The sequence below is a fragment of the Eschrichtius robustus genome, chromosome 13, assembly GCF_028021215.1.
Source record: "Eschrichtius robustus isolate mEscRob2 chromosome 13, mEscRob2.pri, whole genome shotgun sequence".
Taxonomy (NCBI): domain Eukaryota; kingdom Metazoa; phylum Chordata; class Mammalia; order Artiodactyla; family Eschrichtiidae; genus Eschrichtius; species Eschrichtius robustus.
Window position 1 is genome coordinate 100291059 of NC_090836.1, and position 26809 is coordinate 100317867.

The 26809-nt window shown below is 51.3% G+C and overlaps 1 protein-coding gene across 1 annotated transcript; it reads right to left on the reverse strand.

Moving 5' to 3' along the window:
• Positions 1-459: 459 nt before the first annotated feature.
• A4GALT (alpha 1,4-galactosyltransferase (P1PK blood group)) lies at positions 460-25646 on the reverse strand. The gene is made up of 4 exons (XM_068561574.1): positions 25557-25646; positions 11691-11851; positions 3127-3268; positions 460-1711 (listed from the first exon to the last, which is right to left on the reverse strand). Exon 4 carries the CDS (start codon positions 1666-1668, stop codon positions 604-606), a length of 1065 nt encoding a protein of 354 aa, XP_068417675.1. The 5' UTR covers positions 1669-1711; positions 3127-3268; positions 11691-11851; positions 25557-25646; the 3' UTR covers positions 460-603.
• Between the last annotated feature and the right edge of the window lie 1163 nt (positions 25647-26809).

Genomic DNA, 26809 nt, shown 5'->3' on the forward strand with positions numbered 1-26809 from the left:
GCAGGCAGGCCCTCCCCCAAAGAGCTCCCCAGGCCAGCTCCGCCGGCCTCGGCCCCCCTGAAAAAGAAACCCAAACCCAAGAAGCACCCCACCCCTTGGGCTCACGAAGCTGGGTGTGCACCCCGGCTACCCCACAAGCGGCCTCCTCTCCCTCCTTCCTACCCCCTTTCCTTGGGCTTCTCCATGCTCCCCTCGTGGGCACTTCAGCCCCAGCCTGCCTGCTTCCCGTGCTGCCCTGGAAGACGCTCTCATACTTGCCGGGCTTGCCTGTTGTCTACGAGACCCCAGATGCTTACCCGGTGCACTCCAGCTGATTCTGGCTGGGCACCCTTCCCCCACCACTGGTCGCCTCTGCCCTGTGACAGTGCACTGGCCTAGGGGGTAGGGGCGACCAGGCCCACCAGCCTCCCGCTAGCTTGAAGGGAGCAGGTCCCGGGGCCCGCAGCGCGCCTTCCGGTAGCAGCTCTTGGGCCGACAGTTCCCCGCCCTCCCCGCTGCCTCTGCCCCAGATCCCGGGCTGCAGCAGCTCAGGTCTCCCCAGGAAGGGTGGCCGATCCCTTTCCTTCAGGACACCCAGTGCAGGGAGGGAGCCAGGCAGGCCCCTCACAAGTAAAGCTTCATGGCCTTGTGCGTCGTGGGGCAGTAGCGGGCGTGGAGCTGGGCCAGCAGTGCCCTGGACGTGGCCTTGAAGCGCGTGCCCTGGCTCTTCTTGTTCCACACGTGGACAGCGTAGGTGGCGTTGAGCAGCCGGGACAGCTCCTCGGGGCTGACGTCTTCGAAGTACTTCTTCCAGTTCTGCCAGGGGATGGGGTAGAAGGCCTCGTAGGGCAGGGTGGTGACGCCGCGGCAGGCGTGGCTCTCGCCCAGGCTGCGGATGGAGCACCACTTCTTGAAGACCCGCGTGAGCAGCTGCGGGCCCTGGTGGCCCCAGATCCAGCCGTTGTAGTGGGCCACGAAGTCGCGCATGCACAGCGCCATGAACTCGTGGTGGCGCTCGAAGGCCAGGAAGGCGCCGTTGAGGACATAGCGGGACTGGGTGCCCAGCGCGTTGGTCAGGTTCCCCAGGCTCTTGAGGACGATGAAGTCCGTGTCCAGGTAGATGCCTCCGAACTTCCACATGAGTGCAATCCTGGAGGCATCGGAGAGCACGGGCAGCACGTAGGGCTCCCACCGCCGCTGCAGGGCCGCGTACCAGGCTGCCAGGGGCGTGTCCCGAAACAGCTCCTGCAGGTCCAGCGGGAGCATCTGGACGTTGGGGAAGCAGCCCAGAAGCGAGAGGCCCAGGTGCCGGGGCAGGGAGGCGTTTCCGCCCGGCAGCCCCTTCATCAGGACCGCCACCCGGGACTCAGGCTGGGCCCTGGCTGCTGACTCCACTGAACACATGAACAGGAAGTTGGGGTCCGTCCGGTCAGAGGTCTCCAGGAAGAAGATGTTGCCGGGAGGTGGGGTGCCGGAGGGCGGTGTGTGGGGGACCAAGCGCGGGCAGGGTATGTCAGCAGGCAGGTTAGAGAACTGCCCTTGGCCCCCGGGCTCTCCCACAATGTGCCAGTAGACCATGACGGAGACCAAAAACGTGAACTTGAAGCCAATGATGAACAGGGTGCAGACCCGCTGCCTCGGGGCACCCCGGAGCAGCCGCAGCAGGCAGTCGGGGGGCCTGGACGTCATCTCCCCAGGTGATATCAGGAGCCTCCAGCAGAAACTGGCTGGTCTGTAAGAGACGAGCACCGCATTCGGGCAGGCTGCTGGCATCCCTGACCCAAGAAAGACACTTCCTACAAACACCAGCCACAGCCGACGCCGGCTTCCAGAGCCCACGGGCCTGCCGGGTGGTCAGAGCCCCGTCTCCATCCTCATCTGTAAAATGGGGGCAGCGGGCCATGGGCTGAGATCTGAGCAGGGTCCCTTTCACTCTGTGACATACCTGTGAGCTCCCCAAGGGCTGGGCCAGCACCACCTACGACGTGCGGCCAACATGGGCCCAGGGCAGGGTCTGGCCTCTCTGCCTGGCAAGGCCTGTCCCCTTTGAACCACGAGGCTGGTAACCTATGATCTGAGGCCCAATGCATGCACCTCTCGGTCCCATTCAGTTCCACCAGCCGGGCCTGGAGCTGGTCCAAGAGGAAGAACTGCCAGCAGCCACAGGGACTTTTAGCAGGAGGCCTGGGGCTCTGGGGGGCCCGGGTGCTGGCAGCCAAGCTCGCTCCGGAGCAGGACGGGCGGACTCTATGCACGTGGGCGTGCTGGCCGGGTCCCGAAGCCCTTGGTCAAGACATGACGGGGTCTCCTGGGCCCCTGGCTTCCCCAGCCCCTGCCTGGAGGGAAAGCGACAGGGAGGTTGTGCTATATATAGTCTGTGACTTGACTAGTACTGTTGCCCTTGGACTCTCATTCTCTCCTGATGCCCAGGCTGCTGCTGGCCAGCAGCAGGAACATTCTTGGGTGCCTTGCAGGAGGTTGGGAGGAACAAGAGAGGCCTGCGGTGGGACTGTGTGAATGCCTGGGACATGAGGGGCCCCAGGTCTGCCTGAACCAGCAGCAAGACGGTAACACTGGAGCAAGGGTTATATTCATTCATTCAGTGAATACTGACTGTCCTCCACGCACATGTCAGGCAACCTTCTCAGCATTTCACACATATTAACTCATTAAACACTCGCAGCCACCCTGTGGTGAGGAAACTGAGGCACGGAAGTCCGGTAACTCATGCAGATTCCTCTGGCCAGCAAGTGGCAGGGCGGGGTTTGAACCCAGGCCACCTGGCTCCAAAGTCTGTGCTCTCTCCACTGCGCCATCCTGCCTGGCACACAGAGCTTGCAACCATGAATGTGCCTGGCACTTGGGGACTTGGTACACACTGACCAGGACAGTGCTCACTATTAAGAGAGTCCTGGCCATCATTTACTGTAACCCCAGGGGACAGCTGCATAGTTTCCCCTTTAAGGCCAGGAAGCCTGGGTGCAAAGCGGTGGGGGACTGGGTGTAGCCTGGGGGCCGAGGGGGGCCGGAGTCAACCCCTCCCAGGACAGAGGGGCCTTGTGGCCTGAGGGTGGTGCCAGGAGCCCGTGACTTGCTCCCCAAGGCTGAGGCAGGGAACCGTGACCATGTCATGGGCTGGAAACTGACCAGCCTGGCCGGCCCATGGTGGCGAGGTGGGGATCCAGGCAGCCTGGCAGGCCTCCTGGAGACACGCCCTGGCTCAGCAGCCAACCTCCTCTGCCAACAAGAACTCGGTCCTTCCACACGCTCTCCATGCCCGCAAATCCATCTGCAAAAGATGGCGAGAGACAGAGTGAGGCCGGGCAGGCTGGGCCTGCGGCTCCTTTGTTCATTGATTCCTCCAATCTCTGGGCCCCTCGGCCCCTTAGGGAACATGCTTGTGAGAAGAGAAGAGTTAGGTACAGCCCTGCCCTGGAGGAGCGCTCAGCCTAAGGGGAGACCATTTGGAGAGAGACAAGGACAGTAAACTAGATGATGGCTGAATGGAGCAAAGGGGCCAGCAGAGCGGGAGAAGGTGGCTTCCTGGGGGAGCTGACACTTGATGAGAAGGGAATTAGCCAGATGGGCCTCCATGAGCGCCGTGGGGGCCTGCACACCTCTCTCCCCAGGACCCGGCTCAGTGCCTGGGACACAGTAGCCACACAGGAAACGGACTCGCTGTCTGATTCACTCACTCAGCAGCCAGAGGACAGCTTTAAAAACACAAGTCCAGCCAGGTTGCTTCTCTGCTCAGACCCTGAGTGATGGGGGAGGCCCAGTCCACGAGGGGCTGCATGTCCCCATACCCTGACCTCACACACCCCCTTCTCTCCCCATCACCGCCTGGCCTCCTTGCTCTTTCTCAAACCCATCCCCCCACGCTGCTGTCCCAGGGCCTCCGCACCTGCCGTTCCCTCTGCTTGGAACGCTCTTCCTGCAGGTGTTCACACGGCTCATTCCTTCACCTCCCATTGGTCTTCACTCAAGAATCACCTTCCCACGGGCCTTCTGCAGCCCCTCCAAGACTCCAACTCCCCCACCACTTCATAGCCTCCCCCTTTAGTTTATTCTCCCTAGTACTTATGCTAACATACTATACGTTTTTGTACTTGTTTGTTTGGGTTATTTATTTGGAACATAACCCTATGAGGACAGGTATTTTTTTTGTGTTTGGTGTGTTTGGCTTAGCCTCCAGAATAGTGCCTGGGTCTTGGTATGTAGTAAATAAATATTGAGTGAGTGAGTGTCTCAGCTTGTGGACCAAGTGAGTGAATGAAGGAGCAAACCAATGAGTGAGCGGATCTACGAGTGATCAGTGAATTAATGAATGAACAGATGAATGAGTTAGCGAATCAGCGAGTCATGAAATGAGCCAGTGAGCATGTGAGTGAGGAAACTGCGGGTCACAGGGAGGGTGAGCTGCCTGGGATCCCCCAGCCAGGGTCGTGAGTGGCAGAGCCATGATGTAAACCGAGAACCTTGTGTTCCCCTGGCCCTGGTTTTCCCCTGCAGGGAGAGAGGCTATTTCGGTCCTGAGTATTTTTAATCCACAATGAACCACACAGACAGGCAGATGGAGCGAGGCCGTGGTTGCCTGGGGGCCCGCAGCGCTGGAGTGACCTGGCGCTGCCACGGTGTGTGGGGAGTAGGAGTCCGTCAGGGAGGCGGGAGCCCTGGCCGGCCGTGGTTGAGGGGGACAGACACCAGTAGCACCGTATTTGGTGCTGGAGCCCAAGACCCGGGAATAGAAACTGTGTACGGGGCTAAGTTGGCCGCAGCCCAATACCCGTGTGACCTCAGGCCCAAAGCATCCTCCCGGTCCCCTAGATGGGCCTCCCAGCTGCAGCCCAAGTCCCGGCCTTTGTCAGTCGAGCCTGGCATGTTCCTGCCACCTCCTGTCTCCCTGCCCACCACTTCTAGCCCTGCACTGGGGAGATATTCCCAGTTAGCACAGAACTGTGGTCACGTCTCTGCTCTAAGTCCTTCTGTGGCTCCCTGTCATCAAGATCCCCTGTGATCCATCTCAGGTTGGAAGTAAGGGCGTGGCTGGTGGAGACAGAGGGCTAAAGGTCTGACCAGAGACAGCCCTGTTGACCTGGCCCTCGGCACCAGCTCTGTGGACCCCACTTTGGGAGCACTGGCCTCGGGGGCCAGGCTCAGGCGCCTAGAAAAGGCTCCCGTACTGGGCACTCATCACCCCTTCATGGCCTGCACCCACCTCTGCCCCACAGCAGGGGCGCTCCACCCCTGACCCTCGCTGGGCTCCTGTGTCCAGCCCAGGGCAGGAGAAAAGGGTTATAAGTCACGTGTAGCTGGGGTTCCCAGGGGAGATGGGGTGGCTGTCTGCTGGTTTTGCTTGCCCAGCCTCCAGTCCCACTTCTTTTTTTTCTTTAAGTTGTTTTTTTTTTTTTTGATGTGGACCATTTTTAAAGTCTTTACTGAATTTGTTACAATATTGCTTCTGTTTTATGTTTTGGTTTTTTGGCCGGGAGGCATGTGGGATCTTAGCTCCCCGACCAGGGATCGAACCCGCACTCCCTGCACTGGAAGGCAAAGTCTTAACCACTGGACCGCCTCATTCCCACTTCTGATAACAGCACCCCAATTTCCTTTGGGGAACCACCCCTGCCCCACAGATTCCACTCCCAACTCTGGGGTGGCCCCGTGATTCAGGTCTGGCTACTGCCTGTGTCGTGTTCCTCCAGCCACAGTGACTGGCCCCACCCTCTACCTTCAGAGCTTAGAAGGTGCCATGGATGCTGGTGACCTGCTCACCGGGAGAGGACATGCACAGGACCAAGCGAACACAAGACAGAAGCCCTCTGGCACTTACCGGGTTTAGGAGCCACGAACTATCCCAAACTAGAGACAACCTGCCCAACCTCTCATGCTAGAGGGGGTGAAATTGAGGCTCAGATATGCTCAAACCCACACAGAATCACAGCCGAGGCAGGACCAGAACTCAGCTCTCACACCAGCACACATGCGACTAGATATCAGGGTTGTGAATTCTCCATTGTTTCCCTCCCACGGGCCCTGGGGGCTGGGAACCAGCTCTGGATGTGGCCTCAGGGGATGCAGGCAACTGCCAGTCCTCTTCTTCTGGGACAGGTCACTTAATGCCAGGGGCCTCAGTTTCCTCACCCGTGGAAGGGGAGCGCAGTGACTGCCCTAGGTACTGCGTGCATTTCTACCTGCACTTGGACCTTGCTGGCTCTGCTGTTGGTTGCGGGGCGGGGTGCGGTTTGGAAACCAAAGCCTGTGGGCAGATATGCATAGGAAGGGCAGAGGAGGCACTGCCAGAGGGTCTTTCTCTTCCTGGAGACCCACAGGACTGAGGAGATAGCAGCTGATGGGACCCTGTCCTCTGAAATGCAGGGCGGACCACAACCTGAGAGGAAAGGAGAGCCTCAAAGCAAATGATCACACCTTCTGAAGATTTCTCCAATCAGTCAATCAATCAGCAATCAATCAATGCCCTAACCCCACTCCGTCTCTTCCTCTCTTCCTGCTTTCTGTCCCTGGTCTCTCTCTTCCTCTCCCTGCTGCCCCTCCAGGTCTGTCTGTCTGTCTGTCTGTCTGTCCGTCTCTCCCTCCATCTCTCTCCCTCTCAGCCAACCCTGGGATGCCTTTTTTTGGTCCCTGATCCCACGACACCACATCGGGGGCAGGGTCGCAATGGAAAGACACAGAGAGAGACAGGGGCCAGAGACCAGGTTGATGGGACCGAAAGGACCTGGAGGGGCAGCTGCCTCTCCCCTCGCCCCAAATAAGCTGCTCCCCGAGGGAGGGACATGAAGGCCCCAGCTGGCACCTGTGCCCCATGCCAAGCAGAAGAAACCAGGATTAATTATGTACTGGGAGGTTTGGGGCTGGGGACCCAGGGGGGATGCAGTGGGTGACAGAGAAGACAGGGGAGTCTGCTGCATCCTTCTGCTTGATGAGGAAGCATCTCATGGGGTCAGGAGGCCCTGGCCCGGCTTTAGCTGGGGTCAGTGTGTTTCTCAGTTCAGCCTGACCACCAGTGAGGGGTGCAGCTATTATTCCAGCTAATCCCAGCCCCCACTCCCCTGTTTAACTTTCAGAAAATTTAGGTGACTTGTCCAAGGGGCCATAGCTAGTGGCACTGGGGCTGGAGCCAGCTTCCAGGTCTGCCCAACCCTGCTGAATTTGCTGTGTGACCTTAGGCAAATCACTTCCCCTTTCTGGAGAACAAAGCTAACCAAACATTCTAACTGTGGGGACACAGGGCATGTGCTGATCAACTTCCTTGATAAGTTAACATTTTGATAACCCGAGGCTATACACTGAGGTATCCAGGGGAAGGTCGCCAGGCCAGGAAATGGAATAGAATTCAAACCCAGGTCCCTCCTGACAGCTTCTGTTCTGCCACTAATTGGCTATGTGACCTTGGGCCTGTGCCTGCCCCATATCCTTTTCATCCACAAAATTGAGTGGGGTGGGCTCTTCGGTCTTAGAACTCAGACCCTCCTGGGTGTGAAAAATCAATACTTAGAGCTTCCAAACCCTACTTGAAGGGTCTGCTGTCCTGTCTACCCCCGCTCTTTCAGGGCATAAATAAATGATTTCTGCTCAAGAATTAACAGTGACAGTTACTAGACGTCAGTGATCCTTGTAAAAGTGGCTGTTTTCAGAGCAGAGGTTATAAAATGTTCCCCCTCCAAAGCCTGTAAGGTATTCCAAAGCCAGAAATCAAGCAGGCAATGGCTTGCTCTTTGGGGGATATTACAAACAGAAAAATTAGAGAGGCGGAGACCTCTTTTTCCAATAGGAATAAGGCAGATTCTTAGTTCTGAATCTTTCCTCTTCTACTGATGTCAGACAGAGCAACAGGGCAAAGAAAAAATAAAACACAAGCTACAGCATTAGGGAAATCAGGAGCAGGAAAACCCCCTAAACTCCAAGTTACATGTAAGTGTGGCACAAAGCACCTGAGGCCAGCAGATACAGCAGTGAGCGGGGGGCGGGGGGAGGGAAAGAATGGGGTGCAGGGGGCGCCCAGTAGTGCAAGATTGCAGAAATCACCACTTCTAAAAGGAAGATGGGAACTTCCCTGGTGGCCCAGTGGCTAAGAATCCGAGCTCCCAATGCAGGGGGCCCGGGTTCGATCCCTGGTCAGGGAACTAGATCCCACATGCCTCAGCTAAGGATCCCGTGTGCTGCAACTAAGACCCGGCTCAGCCAAATAAGTAGATAAATAAATAAATAAACAAAAGGGAGATTAGTAAGACAGGAGCTGGGGGCTTAATGAACCAGGGGGGTTCAAGATCGGAGGCAGTGGCCTCATTTTTTAAAATAATGGCAGTTTTATTTTATTTTATTATTTTTTTTGGCCATACCATGCTGCATGTGGCATCTTAGTTCCCAGATCAGGGATCAAACTCGTGCCCCCTGCGGTGGAAGTACAGAGTCTTAACCACTGGACCGCCAGGGAAGTTCCCGGCAGTAGCCTCTTGAATCGGTTTGGGTTCTGAGAGGCAACGGAAGAGTGGATGCAGACAAAGGCCATATTTTAAAGGAACAATCCATTCATGTAAAAACAGAGGAGGGGGCTTCCCTGGTGGCGCAGTGGTTGAGAATCTGCCTGCCAGTGCAGGGGACACGGGTTCGAGCCCTGGTCTGGGAAGATCCCACATGCCGCGGAGCAACTAAGCCCGTGAGCCACGGCTACTGAGCCTGCGCGTCTGGAGCCTGTGCTCCGCAGCAAGAGGGGCCGCGATGGTGAGAGGCCCGCGCACCGCGATGAAGAGTGGTCCCCACTTGCCGCAACTAGAGAAAGCCCTCGCATAGAAACGAAGACCCAACACAGCCAAAAATAAATAAATAAATAAATTTATATATATATAAAAAAAAAAACAGAGGAGGGAGTCTTTCAGCAGAGAAGTCTAGAGAACAATCCTGGCCTCTCTCCCAATTTCCACCAAAACCTCCTGTTAGTTGCTGGTCCAGGAAAATTCAACTAATTCAAATAGAGAGAAAAAAAAAATCGTTAAAGGCATAAACACAACATCCATACAAATATGCTACGTGAGTGAAGAGGGAAAGGAACACTGATGTTCCCTCATGTATAAAGAGGATTCACTATAAAAATATTGCCACAAAACAAAAATTCTAATCCAAAATTGCAGCATGAATTTAAAACAGTCAAAATAAAAACCTTGAGAAAGAGTAATTCCAGCTTGAAGAAAGACCAGAAAGCAGAAATATAAGAACTGGAGAAGAAATGGACAGAAAGAGTGATGGCAAGATATGAGGATGGGGACTTCCCTGGTGGCGCAGTGGTTGAGAATCCGCCTGCCAATGCAGGGGACACGGGTTCAAGCCCTGGTCCTGGAAGATCCCACATGCCACGGAGCAACTAAGCCCATGCACCACAATTACTGAGCCCTCGTGCCCCAACTACTGAAGCTCACGCGCCTACAGCCCGCGCTCCACAACAAGAGAAGCCACCTCAATGAGAAGCCCACGCACTGCAACGAAGAGTAGCCCCCGCTCGCCACAGCTAGAGAAAGCCTGCGCACAGCAACGAAGACCCAACGCAGCCCAAAAAAATAAATAAGCAAATAAAAATTTTAAAAAAGATATGAGGATGATAGGTGAGAACTGATAGACATGCTACATAAATAGTTGCATGTGTGCAGCAAATTCAAGTTTTGCTTTTTTGGAATGTCCTAGAATTTCTTTTCCTTTTAATATTTTCTACCCACAGTTGGTTGAATCTGTGAATGTGGAACCCACAGATACGGAGGGCTGAGGGTACAGCCAAGCTGTTCTTTAATACAAAGGTTAGAGGGACTTCCCTGGTGGCGCAGTGGTTAAGACTCCACACTCCCAGTGCAGGGGGGCCGGGTTCCATCCCTGGTCAGGGGACTAGATCCCACATGCATGCCTCAACTAAGAGTTTGCATGCCACAACTAAGGAGCCAGTGAGCCGCAACTAAGGAACCCACCTGCTGCAACTAAGACCCGGCGCAACCAACAGCCACTATGGAGAACAGTATGGACGTTCCTTAAAAAACTAAAAATAGAACTACCATATGACCTAGCAATCCCACTACTGGGCGTATACCCTGAGAAAACCATAATTCAAAAAGAGTCATATACCACAATGTTCATTGCAGCACTATTTACAATAGCCAGGACATGGAAGCAACCTAAGTGTCCATCGACAGATGAATGGATAAAGATGTGGCACGTATATACAATGGAATATTACTCAGCCATAAAAAGAAACAAAATTGAGTTATTTATAGTGAGGTGGATGGACCTAGAGTCTGTCATACAGAGTGAAGTAAGTCAGAAAGAGAAAAACAAATACCATATGCTAACACATATATATGGAATCTAAAAAAAAAAAATGGTTCTGAAGAACCTAGGGGCAGGACAGGAATAAAGACACAGACGTAGAGAATGGACTTGAGGACACGGGGAGGGAGAAGGGTAAGCTGGGATGAAGTAAGGGAGTAACATTGAAATATATACACTACCAAAGGTAAAAAAAATAGCTAGTGGGAAGCAGCTGCATAGCACAGGGAGATCAGCTTGGTGCTTTGTGACCACCTAGAGGGGTGGGATAAAAAGGGTGGAAGGGAGACGCAAGAGGGAGGGAATACGGGGATATATGTATGCATATAGCTGATTCACTTTGTTATACAGCAGAAACTAACAGAACATTGTAAAGCAATTATACTCCAATAAAGCTGCTAAACAAATAGTAAAATAAAATAAAGGTTACACACTAATAGTTTCAAAATATAAGGACTTAGGCAATAATGTATTATGAGGAAAACTGAGGAATAAGCACAGCCAACCAAATGGTGATTGGAATAACTTTAGTAACAGGACTGAATATATTTAACTTCAGCTCCCCGCTCCCCCACCCGCCTCCAAAAAAGAGATGGTAGGAATAAGGATGACATAATGGAATGACAATGTTATCTAGTCAGGCCATGTAAAAATGATACAACTAAAAAAACTGGTAGGGCAGGCAGAAAGAAGGTAGAAAGTAGAACAAGCTCAGTGGTTGCCTTATCTTTAACTGCTAGGGGTAAAAGCTAAAGTAGTAAAAGTTTAAGCATATTTAAAGTACAAAGGTGATAGTAAGAAGGATAATACTACCCAATTTTATTGCATCTAATAAGATACATCATTATGTCATATAACACTAAGAAATTAAAATGCTGCCAACTAAGCAATGTTACTTTGCTTTCTTATTATGTAGAATTTTTCTTTTGCAAGAATGTTTTAGTCAGATTTTTTAGCGTTTATTTTTTTCTTTTTTGGCTGCACCGCACAGCATGTGGGATCCTAGTTCCCCGACCAGGGATCAAACCCTCACCCCCTGCATCCCTGCATTGGAAGGGCAGAGTCTTAACCACTGGACCACCAGGGAAGTCCCTTAGTCAGATTTTTCAATCACCTATCACACATGTGCACACATAAGAAGGAAAATAAGTGAAATAAATTTAGTAGGGTGTTCCTGACACTTCACCACACGTAAAACCTGAATCTTCTGAATGACTTCAACTCAGTGTCACTGATGTCTGTGTTTTCCTACATGGTACCATCAAGTCCAGTTTACACAATGGACTTGAGCATCTGAGGATTTTGGCAGCTGTGGGGGTCCTAGAACCAATTCCCTGCTTGGATACCAAGGGATAACCATATATTAATCTTTGGCTCACACTTACCATCAAGTGTGGGTGACACAGCACCTCTTAAAAGAGTGCTTCACTCTTGTCTCCAGAATTTTCTTCTGAGCTGTGGACACCTCTTCAGGTTGTCATGTCACTGCATGTGCAGGAAGTGGCAACTATCATGAACACCAGCTGACTGAGAGCTTCCAGAGGCACTGGGATGGAAACAATATATGCCTTACTCACTCAATACAGTATCAGCTGAAACACGGTAGTGACAAGAGAAAGGAGAGGATGAAGAAACAAGTTAAATTTAATGTTGTTCATAGAAGACAAATAATAGATACTATCTAAAGAAAGAAGGAACTAAGAGGTTTTTTTTTTTTCATTTATTTATCTCTTGGCTGCATCGGGTCTTAGTTGCGGCATGTGGGATCTTTTGTTCCGGCAGGCAGGCTCTTTGCAACACGCGGGCTTCTCTCTAGTTGTGGCACGTGGGCTCCAGAGCATGTGAGCTCCGTAGTTGTGGCACGTGGGCTCTCTAGTTGTGGTGTGCAGGCTCCATAGTTGCGGTGCATGGGCTTAGTTGCCCCGCGGCATGTGGGATCCCTGACCATGGATTGAACCCACGTCCCCTTCATTGGAAGGCGGATTCTTAACCACTGGACCACCAGGGAAGTCCCTAAGAGTATTGCATAAAGGATAAATATAAATGTAGCCACTAGAACAAAAATACAAGCTTTCCTAAATATCAGACTCTTTTTCTTTAAATTTATTTAATTAATTAATTTATTTATTTTTGGCTGTGTTGGGTCTTCGTTGCTGCGCGCGGGCTTTCTCTAGTTGCGGCGAGCGGGGGCTATTCTTCGTTGCGGTGCGCGGGCTTCTCATTGCCTTCTCTCATTGTGGAGCACGGGCTCTAGGCGCGTGGGCTTCAGTAGTTGCTGCACACGGGCTCAGTAGTTGTGGCACACGAGCTTAGTTGCTCCGCGGCATGTGGGATCTTCCCGGACCAGGGATCGAACCCGTGTCCCCTGCATTGGCAGGCGGATTCTCAACCACTGCACCACCGGGGAAGCCCAGACTATTTTTTTTTAAATCAAAGAAAACAGACCACACAGTCAAAGAATAAAGAATATAGCCCTCCCACATGCACAAAGACACATACATACATATGCACACAGCACGAGAGAAAAGACAACAGACATCAGTCATATCAATAAATATAAATAGATTTAACTCACTTATCTTTACAAAGAAAAAGATTTTTAGTTTAGATCTCAAGCAAAACCAAACTCTATCCTGTACTTGAGAGACAAACATCAAAAAACGTGATTTAGAAGGTTAAAAGTAAAAGAATGAGCAAAGGTTTAAAGACACATACAAACAAAAACAAAGCTGGGGCCATAATCTTAGTATCTGACAATGGGAGTTAAAGCCAAACATCACCGAATGAGACAAAGAAGGGTCATTTATAATGCTAAGTGGTATAATTCACAATGCACCAAAAACACTGCAGCAATTTTCAGGAAGAAGAAACTACAGGGATATCAGAATAACTAGATTGAAACACACTAATAAAAGACTTTAATTCACCTCTCTTCAGCCCAAGAAACACAAATAGGAATTCAGAAGACCTACAAAATAATCAGAAGGTACTACTCTGTATCAAACTCTCAATTCACTTTCTTTTCAAGAGCTGATGGAACATTTGTGAAAATTGAAAACCTCAGCAACACCCATAAACATAAAAAATGCAGACATTTTATAATCACAAGGCAGTATGACTAGAAATTAATTTAAAAGTCAGGAAATTAAAAAAAAAAACCCTCTCTTGGACAATTCTTGAGTCAAAAGGGAAAATACAAACTGAACTTATAGGATTTCTAGAAAACAACCATAATCAAAATATCATGAATCTGAATCTACACGATACAGCTGCAGAAATAATCAAAAGAATATTTACAGGGCTTCCCTGGTGGCACAGTGGTTGAGAATCTGCCTGCCAATGCAGGGGACACGGCTTCGAGCCTTGGTCTGGGAAGATCCCACATGCCGCGGAGCAACTAGGCCCGTGAGCCACAGCTACTGAGCCTGCGCGTCTGGAGCCTGTGCTCCGCAACACGACAGGCCGCGATAGTGAGAGGCCCGTGCGCCGCAATGAAGAGTGGCCCCCGCTTGCCCCAACTGGAGAAAGCCCTCACACAGAAACGAAGACCCAACACAGCCAAAAATAAATAAATTAATTAATTAATTTAAAAAAAAAAAAAGAAATTTACAGCCTCCAATACATGTGACAAGTAAAACAGGACAGTTTAAAAGAAAGAAAGAAAGCACCAGGCTAAAAATGTTAGAAAAAGAACCACAAAATAAACAGAAAGAATAAGGAAAGAAAGATTACAGTAGAAAAAATTAGGAAGCAGATAAGCAGTAGGACTAAGAAATAGGGCCAAAAACTGGCTCTTTGGAAAAAATTCGATAAAATATATAAATCACCATTAACCTAATTAAGGAAAACAGAAAGTGAAGGGGATGAGGAGAGAGCACCCAATGCAAACCAAGACATGCCAAATGGGAAAATAACCAAAGAAGCAGAGGAAAACTTTTTTTTAAATCACAAGATAGTACTTTGCAAATAAAATTTAAAACTGGAAAAAAATAATTTCTAGACAAATGTAATAAATCAAGCCTGTTCCTGGAACAGACAGGCCAACTTTCACATAAGAAACAGAATTATACAAGATCATTAAGAAACAAAAGCAACAGGGCAAGACATTTTTAGAGAGGAATTTTACAAACTTAAATAACAGAAAATTCCAATGCTTTTAAAAGTGTTAAATAGCAAAATATATGAAGGAACACTTAAAAAAATTTTTTAAGTATAACATAGACACCAAAACATCACAAAGATTGCACAAGATACCCTACTGACCGATATTGCTTATGAATATTATTGTAAAAATCCTAAGACAAGCAAATAGAATTCAGCAGCACATCAAAAGAATGAAACATCAAAACCAAGTGCGGGGGCTTCCCTGGTGGTGCAGTGGTTAAGAATCCGCCTGCCAGCGCAGGGAACATGGGTTCGAGCCCTGGTCTGGGGAGATCCCACATTCCGTGGAGCAACTAAGCCTGTGCGCCACAACTACTGAGCCTGCGCTCTAGAGCCCGCAAGCCACTGCTACTGAGCCCACGTGCTGCAACTACCAAAGCCCATGTGCCTAGAGCCCGTGCTCTGAAACAAGAGAAGCCACTGCAATGAGAAGCCCGCACACTACAACGAAGAGTAGCCCATGCTTGCCGCAACTAGAGAAAGCCAGTGCACAGCAACGAAGACCAAACACAGCCAAAAATAAATAAAATAAATAAATTTATAAAAACAAAACCAAACCAAGTGGGGTTTATTCTTGGAATGCAAGGGTGGTTCAATATTAGGATATCATTAATATTATTCATCCTATTCCATAGATCTAGGGAGAAAAAACATACTGTCATCCCCAGAAATGCTAAAAAAATTTGATAAGATTTCCAACACTCTTTCTGGATAAATTAGGAATCAATGGATACTTCCTTAACAAAATTATATATATCACCATCAAAGCCAAGAGCCAGCTTCATAGGGGAGTATGAGTACTGAGTTTCATACATGAGGGAACTCCTGCTGAAGACAGGAGAAAAACAAAGGTGCCGGGCTTCCCTGGTGGCGCAGTGGTTGAGAATCTGCCTGCCAATACAGGGGACACGGGTTCGAGCCCTGGTCTGGGAGGATCCCACATGCCGCGGAGCAACTGGGCCCGTGAGCCACAACTACTGAGCCTGCGCGTCTAGAGCCTGTGCTCCACAACAAGAGAGCCCGCGACAGTGAGAGGCCCGCGCACCGTGATGAAGAGTGGCCCCCGCTCGCCGCAACTGGAGAAAGCCCTCGCACAGCAACGAAGACCCAGCACAGCCAAAAATAAATAAATAAAATTAAAAAAAAAACAAAAAACAAAAAAACACAAAGGTGCCCAGCACCTCACGGGCACTGGAGGTTTTCATCAAAGCAATGTGACAAGAGAAAGAAATTAGAGCTATAAAAACTGAATAGGAAAAAAAACAAAAAACAAACCTGAAAAGAAAAAGTTGAAACAGTTATTATTTTCATATGATACTGCTGTATACCTGGAAAAGTCAAGAGAAACTATTGAAAAACTACTACTAATAAAAGAATACTGTAAGGTGGTAGGAGACACACACACACACACACAAGCAGACAGAAGCAGAAGATACAATGAAAGAAAAGATTCCCACCTACAGCCACCACAATACTTAGGGTTAAACTTAACAAAAGATGTTCAAAATTTACGTGAGCAAAATTTTAAAGCTGCTGACAACACAAAATAAAGTTGAACAAGTGGAAAGTTGCACTATGTTTTTGGATAGAAGATTCAGCTTCATAAAAATGTCGATTTTCTCTAAGCCAATTTATAAATTGCACGCGATTCTGGAATTCAACAAATTGATTCTAAAGTTCATCTAGAAAAATAAACAAGCAAGACCTACAGGAAAACTCTGAGGAGGAGGAACACATGAGGAAGGACTGGCCTTTTAGGAGAGATATTAAAACACAAAGTACCAATAATTAAAACAACCTAGTCTTAGCATATGAACAGACAGGGCAATGAAACAAAAGAAATCACAGAACTATTGGATTGGCCAAAAAGTTCGTTCAGATTTTCCATAAGATGTTACAGAAAACCCCGAGTGAAATTTTGGCCGTCCCAATAATATGGTACTTGCATATCCAGTAAAGGCAGCGTTTCCAAACAGTAAAGCAAAAATGGATCTCTTAATACAGGTGTTGGGCAAGCAGAGAAGCCACTAGGGAAGAAGAACCAGATGAATTCATACCTCAGAATGTGCCCTAGGATAAACCCCAAATACAAAATAATAAATGTTTCGAGGGTCTTCCCTGGTGGCGCAGTGGTTGAGAATCTGCCTGCCAATGCAGGGGACACGGGTTCGAGCCCTGGTCTGGGAAGATCCCACATGCCGCGGAGCGACTAGGCCCGTGAGCCACAATTGCTGAGCCTGCGCGTCTGGAGCCTGTGCTCCGCAACAAGAGAGGTTGCGATAGTGAGAGGCCCGCGCACCGCGATGAAGAGTGGCCCCCGCTTGCCGCAGCTAGAGGAAGCCCTCGCAAAGAAACGAAGACCCAACACAGCCAAAAAATATATATAAAAAATAAATAATAAATAAATTAAAATAAAATAAAATAAAATAAAATAAAATAAATGTTTCGAACAAAACATGGGTGAATTCCTTTATAACCTTAGAGTTGGAAAGGTTTTCTTAATTATGTGTGAAATCCAGAAGCCATTAAAAAAAAAAAAAAAGAATAAACTTGACTCGGAAAAAAAAAAAACAAACTTCCCACAATCTTTCGCCAAATACCAAGAAAGTCAAAAATACAAGTGACAACTTGGGAATGACTTTTGTGTCCCTGAGATCCCAGAAGTCTAATTTTTCTAAGTTATAAAGAGATCCTACAAATCAAGGAGAAAAAAACCCAACAATCCAAAAGAAAATGGGCCAAGGACAGTTCACACACACACACAAACACACACACACACACACAAAATGATGCTTAAACAGGTAAGCAAGACGGGGGAGCTTTTTGTAAGTAAGAGAAATGCAAGTCAGAACACCCAGCATCTCTCACCTGTCAGATGTGCATGAATCCAAACCTTTGACAACACATTTTTCTGGCAAGGCTGTGAGGAAACAGGCCCCCCCGCACAGTGCTGGTAGGCAAGCCAAATGGCCCTGCTTCAGGGGCGGAGGGCAAGTGAACAACATCTATCAAAATTACACATACACGTGGGACTTCCCTGGTGGCGCAGTGGTTAAGAATCTGCCTGCCAATGCAGGGGACATGGGTTTGAGCCCTGGTCCGGGAAGATCCCACATGCCGCGGAGCAACTAAGCCCGTGCGCCACAACTACTGAGCCTGTGCTCTAGAGCCCGCGTGCTGCAACTACTGAAGCCCACGCGCCTAGAGCCCATGCTCCGCAACAAGAGAAGCCACCGCAACGAGAGGCCCACACACCACAACGAAGAGTAGCCCCTGCTCGCTGCAACTAGAGAAAGCCCGCGTGCAGCAACGAAGACCCAACACAGCCAAAAACAAATAAAATTTAAAAAACAAAATTACACATACACATACCCTTTCGCCACGCCATCCCAGTCTGTGAATTTATCCTACAGATAAGTGATATTTGTATTGGTCACAGGTTTGTTTGCAACTGCAAACGCTTAGAAACAACCCAAGGTCTTTCTTGAAGGGACTGATTAAATACTCAGTGACACCAATACCATGAAAAACAATGTCTGCTCCCAGAGGGCAGGGACCAAGGCCACTTCTACTCATTAGTCTGGTCCCACATGGCCAGCACAGACCCTAGCACATAATAGGTGCTTAATACATATTTTTTGAAAGAATGAGTAAATGATCCCTAAACTGCCCAGAAAGCCAGGATCAAATGAGGTAACCAACCTAGGGGAGTGGCATCTGCAAACTGTAAACCATGAGCGGGTGCAGATTACAACTGTTGGAAAGTGTAATTGGTACGTTCTGCCTCTCCATCTGAGGGTACAAAATAAGGTCAGAGGCTGTGTCCCTTAATATTGAAGTACCTGAGTACTCACCTGTCCCAGGAGAGAAAAGGTGACCTTCCCAGCTCAGCATGGCTAGTATACGGGGGAGGGGGAGTAGGGTTTGCCTCAGGTATGCCTGCCTCCAAGTCTCGGACCTCCTCTCTTCCCCGAGGCCATCCCTCCCTCCCAGGGTCACTGCAGCCCTGCAGTGAAGCCTGGGCTGAAGGCCAGGCTGCCTGGGGCCAGCTTCTCATGAGCAGGATGGAGTCACTTTCTGCTCAGTTCCGGGAGCTATAAGTCACCATGAATCTGGACACCCACACATTTGCTCTCAGGGAAACTGGGCTGGGAGGACTGGGGGCTGGGGTGCCACTTTATGCAGAATGGTTAGGGATGGCCTCTCTGAAAAGCTGACATTTGTGCAGAGACCAGAAGGAAGCGAGGCACACGCTGTATGGATATCTGGGGAAAGCGTGTCCAGGGAGGAAAATCAGTGAGTGCAAAGGCCCCGAGGCATGTGTGCCGGAGGTGCTGCCAGAGTAGCAAGGTGGGAGGATGAGGGCACCAGGAGAGGAGGCCAGAAGGACAAGGGGACACTGGGCCATGGGGGGGCCTTGAGGGTCACTGGGAGGACTTGACAGCTGATTGGGAGGGGCTGCCATTGGGAGATTTTGAGGAGGAAAGGGTTATAGTGTGACTCATGTCTTTTTTTTTTTTTTTTTGGCGGCACCCTGCGGCTTGTGGGATCCTAGCTCCCTGACCAGGGATTGAACCCAGGCCCTCAGCAGTGAGAGCGTGGAGTCCTAACCACTGGACCGCCAGGGAATTCCTTAGTGTGACTTATGTCTTAAAGAAATCTTTAAGATCTGGCTGCTTTTTAAGACTAAACCCCAGGGGACATACAGCAACAAGAAAGCAGTTATGGGGCTATTGAGATAATCCAGGGGAGAGGGAGCTGTAGACAGGAAAGGAGGGGGAGAGCTTCTCTGAACAGATTTCCCCCAGGCCTCTCCCTGCCCTGTCAGCGCCGCGGCCACAGCTCAGCTCAGCTCTCCCCGTCTCTCTGTCTCTGTCGGGGGACCCGCTACCCCAGCCTCCTCCCTGGCTTCCTGCCTCAGCCCCGAGAAGGTCTACAGACCCCACAATGCTGAGGCCTTGCGGGCACTTCCCCTCAGCGCTGCCCCTCTCCAGGCCCACGACCTCCACACCAGCCAAGCTGACATCTGCCATTTTGCTCAAACCATCAGGCTCTGGGAATTCCAGGCTTCTGCAACATGCTCTTTCCTCTTCCCAAAATGTCCCTCCAAGCTCCCCTGCCCAGGAACTTCCGGAGCATAAGAGGTAGGAAGTTTGCCACCTGCCAAGAACACGCCGCTTGTCAGGCACCCTACCAAGCACCGCTCGTCCTGTGTTTTCATGTCCACCACAGTGGCCCCTTTTACAAACGACAAAACTAAGGTGCAGAGGAAAGGGGCTACCCAGCTAGTAAAGGTGGGAGGCAGGATTTGCACCCACCCGGGAGTGTCTGCTCCCCAGTCTCAGGCCTTCCTTCCTCGGTCTCTCCTGACCTAGGTGAGTAGAGCCGCCACCTCCAGGAAGCTACCTGGATTTTGGCACAGCTCTCACTGTGGCCCATGGGCTGGGTCCCCAGTGCTGCACACACCAGCACACAGTAGGAGCTCGTGGCTACCTTCCAAAGGAGCATGTGTGTAAGCAGCACTCACCGCAAACCCTGTGCTTCACCCACAGCCTAGACCACCGGCAGACCTGCAGCGCCCACGGGTACGTCCTCTGGGGAGGGGCCAGGGTGAATCTGGCCTTGGAGTTTACTGGGATCAGAGGAAAGTCGGCAATGAGCCAGACGCGGCCCACCCTGCCGAAGACTATAAATGACATTAAATTAGGGAGGGCCTGGCGCATAGCAGACGCACCATAAATGCATGACGACTGACTGAGTGGTGAGGGATACAGGAGAGCCATCCTGATACCCTCAATGCCTTTGAAAATGATGGTAAAACCTTGAAAGGAAAACCAACTCCTCTCTATTGCTCAACCTGGGAATTCCAAGTTTTTGAAACATGCTCTTCCCTCTTCCCAGAATGTCCCTCCACCTTCCCCTACCCGGCAACCTCCTAACCCCATCATAGGTAAGATGAGGGCCAATTGCCAAGAGTCCACCACAATTGCTGTCCCGGTTCTCTTCATACCTTTGGGTACTGCCTCTGTATTTCCACAGCACGCATGCACAGACACTTCGCCGACGGTGGGATCACAGCCGGTGGGGCTCCCAGTCTTTCTAGAGTGTGTGTGTGCGTGTGTGCGTGTGTGTGTGCGCGTGCACACACGCACACATGGTGGAGGTGCGGGGGAGGTCCAGTCACCACCCTGCAGTGACACCTCCTGCTTTGCTCTTTATCTTGAAGACTTGAGGCGAGGGCACATGACATGTCAGCATTTTGGTAATACCCTTTCTAGTCCTTTTCTGACGCCTCCACTCACACAGAGCAGTGTTTACACAGAGCTGTGGACAGGAGACGCACAAAAAGTGATCCTATTACACCCACCGTTTTACACCTTGTTTTATTTTTCACTTAAAAATATGCGGGGCCCCTGTCTTCTAAAACTAGATGGTGGTGGTAGTTACATAACCAGACCCACTTCTTAAAACTCATCGAACCGTACGCATGCAATGGTATGTAAATTCTACCTGAATAAAACTGTTTGGAAATATATGCTATGCCTTCCCATTATGTCAGTAAACACAGCCCCATGCCCTAACGTTCCAGGGCTACATTGTATCTCATCATCTGTATCCCATCTTGACTACTTTGACTACTGGAAATGTGGCTTCTATCTTTTTGCTTTTCTAGACAACACTGTGGTGAGTTTCTTAGCACTTACATATTTGAACACATCCTTAATTACTTCTATAGGACTGGTTCCTAGAAATGAGCTGCTTGGGTCAAAGGAAATGTCATTTAAGGTTTTAGATACAGATCATTCACTTGTCTCCGGAAGGGTTTTAAAAAGTCCAAGTTCTCTCCGGTGTCAGGGCGTGCTCGCCTTCCTATCCTCTCACTGCAGGAAGGGATGGGCGTGGCTGAGTTAACATTTATTAAAAGCTCCCTGTCAGGCATGGAGCTATGTGGTTTAATAATAACAAGAGTGTATATTTCCTGAGGGCTTACCATGCACAGCCAATGGTCAAAGCGGTTTTCCTTGAGTAACTCGTTTAATCCTCCCAATAGCTGCGTGAGGCAGGTCCTCTTATTATCAACTACAGTTTGAGTTGGAAATGAGGCACAGCTGGGATTCAAACACCCTCTGCCAGGTGAAAGGAGCCAAGTTCACCTGGGACTGCACCACGGCCAGGGGCTCAGATCTCACTGTGGTAAAGAAGAGGCGCTTGAGTCTGAGTCTCAGTTCCCTCATCTGTAAAATGGGGCTGACAGCACAGGATGGCCGAGAGGGTTTAAAAAAGATCAGGTAACAAAGTGTCTGGCACCTAGAGGGGGCTCAGTTCATGGAAGCCTGCCCTCAACTCAGGCGATTGCCTTGGAGGCCCGTGGGGAGAAGCAATTGAAGACTTCAGACAACTGGGAGGGGAGGGGTGCCTCTCTGGGCTCCGTATCTGTATCTGGGACAATGGCTTCTGTGCTTTCAAATCAAGCCTGCTCACAGAATGTAAAGATCTCTCTTCCCATTTTCTCACGTTCACCCAGCAACTCAGACTTTGCACAGGTGTGACATCCAGAAGGCTGTGTGCTCCTGCTGGACTTGGCTCCTGCTGGGTGAGAGCATGGGCACAGGGGAGACTGTGCAGGCACCCACAAGGAAGGGAAGGGGAAGGGGCCCTCCTAGTCCTGTGGCCAGCCCTGTGGAGCTGGAAGCTCCTGGACTCACTGGGGTCTTTCCAGAGAGAAGAGACAAACAGAGGTAGACAGGGGAGGAAGGGACGCTCACTCACCAAGTACCAGACAGAGTAAGATGGGTACCGCTTCCCGATATCTACTAGAGATGGAGGCTCGGAGAGGAAAGCGATTCTCAAGGGCATGTGGTTAGTGCAGGGAGAGCCTTCTTTGAACCCAGCCCTGCCATTCATCAGCTGACTGACCCTAAGCAAGGCACCTCCCCTCCCTCTGGAGTTTGTCAGTGGGGGTGATAACACCTGCTACCTCCCAGGGAAGCAGGGAGGACTCAAGGGAATGAGGCGGGCAAACAGCAACAGGGAGCTGGGGACCTTGGGTGCAGAACCCTCTCTCCACTGATGCTTTTTTTACCTCCTTCTCTAGGAAGATCAAAGACGATTCATAAGATGTCCTCCCAGCCCCCTCCCTCACACCTCCTGTCCTCATCAGCTCAGAAGATCCCTCTGGACCAGTTCCAGACCCCTCCCACCTCCTGCATCCTCTGGGACCTCATTCTACCGACCTGCCCCTCCTTCTCCAGGGGCTGCAGCCGCTCCCTCTTCTGGCTCTTTCCCATTAGTTTATAAGTGCAGCCAAGTCTACCTTACTGAAAAGCACACACACAGATAAAGTAAAATAAAAAGTAAAAACGTGCTGCTCAAATACACACACCATCAGCAGCAAAAATAGAAGCCGAATGAATGATAACCTGGGAGAAGATCTTTGCCGCAGAGACCAGACAAGGCGCAAATATCTCATTGATGAACTCAAACAAACGATTAAGAAACACACAAAGATCCTAGACGTTCATGCTCCTTGACCCAGTAATTTCATTTCCAGGAAATAAAAAGAAATGCACACTCATAGCCCAAGCAAGTAGGCAATGGTACACTCCCTTTGGAGAGCCTGCTGGTTCTAGGTATAACCATTCTAGAGGTTCATATACAGTGACTACCAAGTAATTCCCTTTCCAGAAAAAAATCTGGCAATGTATAAATTTATGTATGAACTCAATGTAACATCTAAAAGGGCCAAATATTAAAAAAACCCCAACAAAACCTAAATGTCAAATGAGATCCATTAACTAAATAAGATGTAACAATATCTAAGCACTGAAAAATATAAAAAATAATTTGAGAAAGGTGAGGAATTTAAAATGTTTGTATAAACAAGACACTCAAATATGTACCAATGTGTTTTTTAAAAAGTCTGGCAAAAAGGGCAACTTTTAACAATAGTTATCTCCAAGTGATGTGAATGTGGAATTTTTTCCCTACTTCTTTCAGTTAATTCATTCAAGCAAAATGTAGTGAATGCCTACTATGTGTCAGGCTGGGCACTGGGCTTCGGGCAAGCTTCCTCCCTCTAGGAGCTTCCAATCTGGAGAGAAGGGGGTTAGGCAACGAAACGCAGATCAATCAATGGGAGTTGAGGGCACACCTAAGAGGTACCTGGCTGGAAGGAAGTGCATTCCAGAGAGCACTGCCTGAGCACAGCTTGGGTAGCCAGGTCAAAGGTGGAGCCATCCCCTCTACCCACCTGGAGGTGCAGCAGCTGCGGGGTGGGGGAGTTGTGGTGGGGCAGAGCCGTTTTCACACGTCAAGCTTCCCTTTTCTCATCCACCCCTTCTTCTGGTCTTGTTAAAAATGTACCCGGCAGCCACCTTGTCTCACTCTGCCCTGGTACCAACTCAGACCCGAGGGGACCTGCATCCCCTGCTGCCCCGGGTCCTTGAAGATCTGGACCACCACGGCCGCGTGGGTTTGGGAGCTGCTGGCTGGGGCTGATTAGGTAATGTGGTGAGTCACAACTTTATGATGTTCCAAGTAAGTCACCTTGAAAGATTCTGCCAACCCTGCACACACTGGGGACCTGGGACCCTTGCACACACCAGGAGCAAGTCCACTAGCCTAGGCAGCTACAGGGCTTCAATGGGTACAGGGAAGCAAAACACATTTTACAGAGTTTCCACTTCGGTGTTTGTCCTCTGATATCTATCACATGACCCTAGCAGACAAGGAGGGACAGGCCCCAGAGGCACTAGAAACATGTTTGGGAGGAAAATGAACAACTGAGAGGGTTCCATCTCGACCCTCCTTTTCTTTTTTTCCCGTTTTTATTCGGGCCTGATCTGGGGACTCCCCTAGGGGATCTGGCTGTGGGCACTGAGGGGACAGTCCCCCCAGCCTGGGCCCTGCTTTGTCACCCTGAGCAGGATGGCTCCTCCTTCATTGGGAGGAGGTAACAAAGGGGAAGTCCTTGGACAGCTGGAGTGGAGGCAGCGGGTGGGGGGTAGCGCCAGAGAGGGAGCATAGCAGGTGCTCCCGGGTGTTTGTTGAAGGAGGGCACAGATCGATTTCAGAGACCCCAAGGGGCCTCCACAGAGCAGTCAGTCACTCAGCATTTGGGGGAGACCAAAAGGGTGTCCTTCTGAGAGAGGGGTGGCTTTTAACCCTCTCAGAGCTAGAGGCTCAGCTGAGTCTGACGAGGAGGTGGGAACTTCTACCCGCAGGTGTCAGATGTGGAAACTGAGACCAGGGGACTCCCCTAGCGCGAAGGGGCGTGGCCTCTGCGACTGCACCTCCGAGCCAGAGCCTCTCCCAAGCACACCACCGCTCCCGCCGGGACTCAGGGTTTCCCATCTGGAGGAGAGGGAGGGAGACAAGCACTCCCGAAAGAGGGAGTGGTCTAAGGATCCGGATCCTTGAGAGCGAGCGCTTAGGCCCGACTTTCGCCGCTTCCCGGATCCGACCCAGGCCGTCCCTCCATCTGGAGAGCCCTCTCCCCTTGCCGGCCGTCCAAAGCCTCAGCATCCCTAAAGGCCCGGGGGGACGCCTCGCATCCCCCGCCGTCTCCCTCCAGCCGGCCGCTCCCCACCCCTCTCCCCAGCGGCGCCCCCTCCCGGGCCAGGGGCGAGCGCAGCGGGCGGTGAGGCCTCCCGGGGCGATTCCGTGCCCCCAGACAGAGCGGCGCGACTCGCCCAAGGACGCAGCGCGGGCCGGCGGAGCCCGCACTCGGACCCGGGCTTCTCGCCCCCGCGGGACCCCGGCCCGGGCGGCGCTGCCCGGAGGGCTCCCGGGGGGAGTGCGCCCTCCCTCCGCGGGCCGGGCTCCTGGCCCAGCCGCCGCGCTCAACTTGGGGCGCAGCTGGGGTGGAGGCGGCGGCCGGGGGACCAGGGCGCCCAGTCGGTGCGCACACAAGGGTCCCTCCGGGACAGGTGGCCCGGGCGGGCGGCGGCCGAGCCCTCCCCACCCCTCCGCAGCCCCTGTCCCTTCCCCTTCCTTCTCGGAGCGCTCCTCCCCACCGGTGCGCGGGGAGCCCCCAGGTCAGCGTCCCGGAGCCCGCCCAGCTGCACCCTCCGCAGAGCCCCTCATACCTCCGGCTCCCGCGGCTCCGGGAGGCGGCCAACTGGGCCCAGCGGGCCGGGCGGGCCGGCAGGAGGTCGGCGAGGCGGTGGGAGGGTAGTGCCCCGAGCCGGGCAGGCGGGAGCACCGCCCCTCAGGCCCGGGGCGTGGTCAGCACCGCCCCGCCCCGCCCCGCCCCCCCCGCCCCGCCCCGCCCCTGAGGGGTCCCGCGCATCTTCCCCGCTCCCGGCGCCCGGGGCTGGACCATCACCAAGCCGCGGGCCGGCCGTGCCTCCCTGCCGCCTGTTCTATGGGTTTATAATCCCATTTCCCCTATTTAACAGATGAGAAGAACGAGGCTCAGAGCGGTTAAGTAACTCAACGTCAAGCAACTGGGAAGGGGCAGTGTCGGTGTTTGAACTCGGGCCTGCCTGATGCTACTGTACCTCCTCACAGTGTGACCCGTGCTAAACGTTTTGCCTGCATCACCCGGTGTTTTACCTTCGCCGCTCTGTCCTTTCCCCTCTCACTCTCCTCCTGGCCCACTGCACACTTGCTGTGTTGTCTTCACTTCCTCTTCGCCCGTCCTCTCACTCAGCTGATGACCAGTGCCCAGGCCACTGAGAAAATGCAAACACTCTTTCCCAGCCCCGGGAACAGTCTGCCTCTTAGTATGTGCCGCTGAATGAACGACTCAGAAGAAAATTCCCACCAGCTTCCACCACCCATCCGTCCACCTCCTGAGATGGTGCCCAACCTCCCCTTCCCTCTGGGGACCAGGCTGAACCGGCCCAGCTGGCCCGGAAGCCCCCTCCACTTGTCCACAAGATCCCACCCTTCAAGCCAACACTGATCCAGTGATTCTGCCCTCTCTCCCCTCTCCCCAGTCATTCCTGTCAGTTCACACGCTGTTACTTCTCCTGTCCTAAAACTAAAACCAGAGAGAAAAACAACAACAACAAAACCCTCTTATGACCTGTCTGCCCCCTCCAGCTATGGCTGCCTCATTTTCCCCTTCCCTTAACAGCAAAAGTCCTCCAAGGGTTGTTTCTCCAGGCTGTCTGCAGTCTCTCTCCCCCATTCTCCTTTAAAACCCATCTAATCAGGCTCTTGCCCCTCTCCCCACTAATCCCCCAGATCTGTCATTTGGGGGCCCCAGTGATGTTCATGTTGCTGGATGCAGTGCTGAGTCTCTGTCCTTGTCTTACTGGTCCCTCCAGCAGTATTTGTCAGCGCTGCCCACTTCCTCCCCTCTGATGCGCCTTCCTCTTTTGGCTTCCCAGAC

Excerpts from the sequence above, each read along its gene's own strand:
- A4GALT (XM_068561574.1), bottom strand. The coding sequence starts at position 1,668 with ATGACGTCCAGGCCCCCCGACTGCCTGCTGCGGCTGCTCCGGGGTGCC.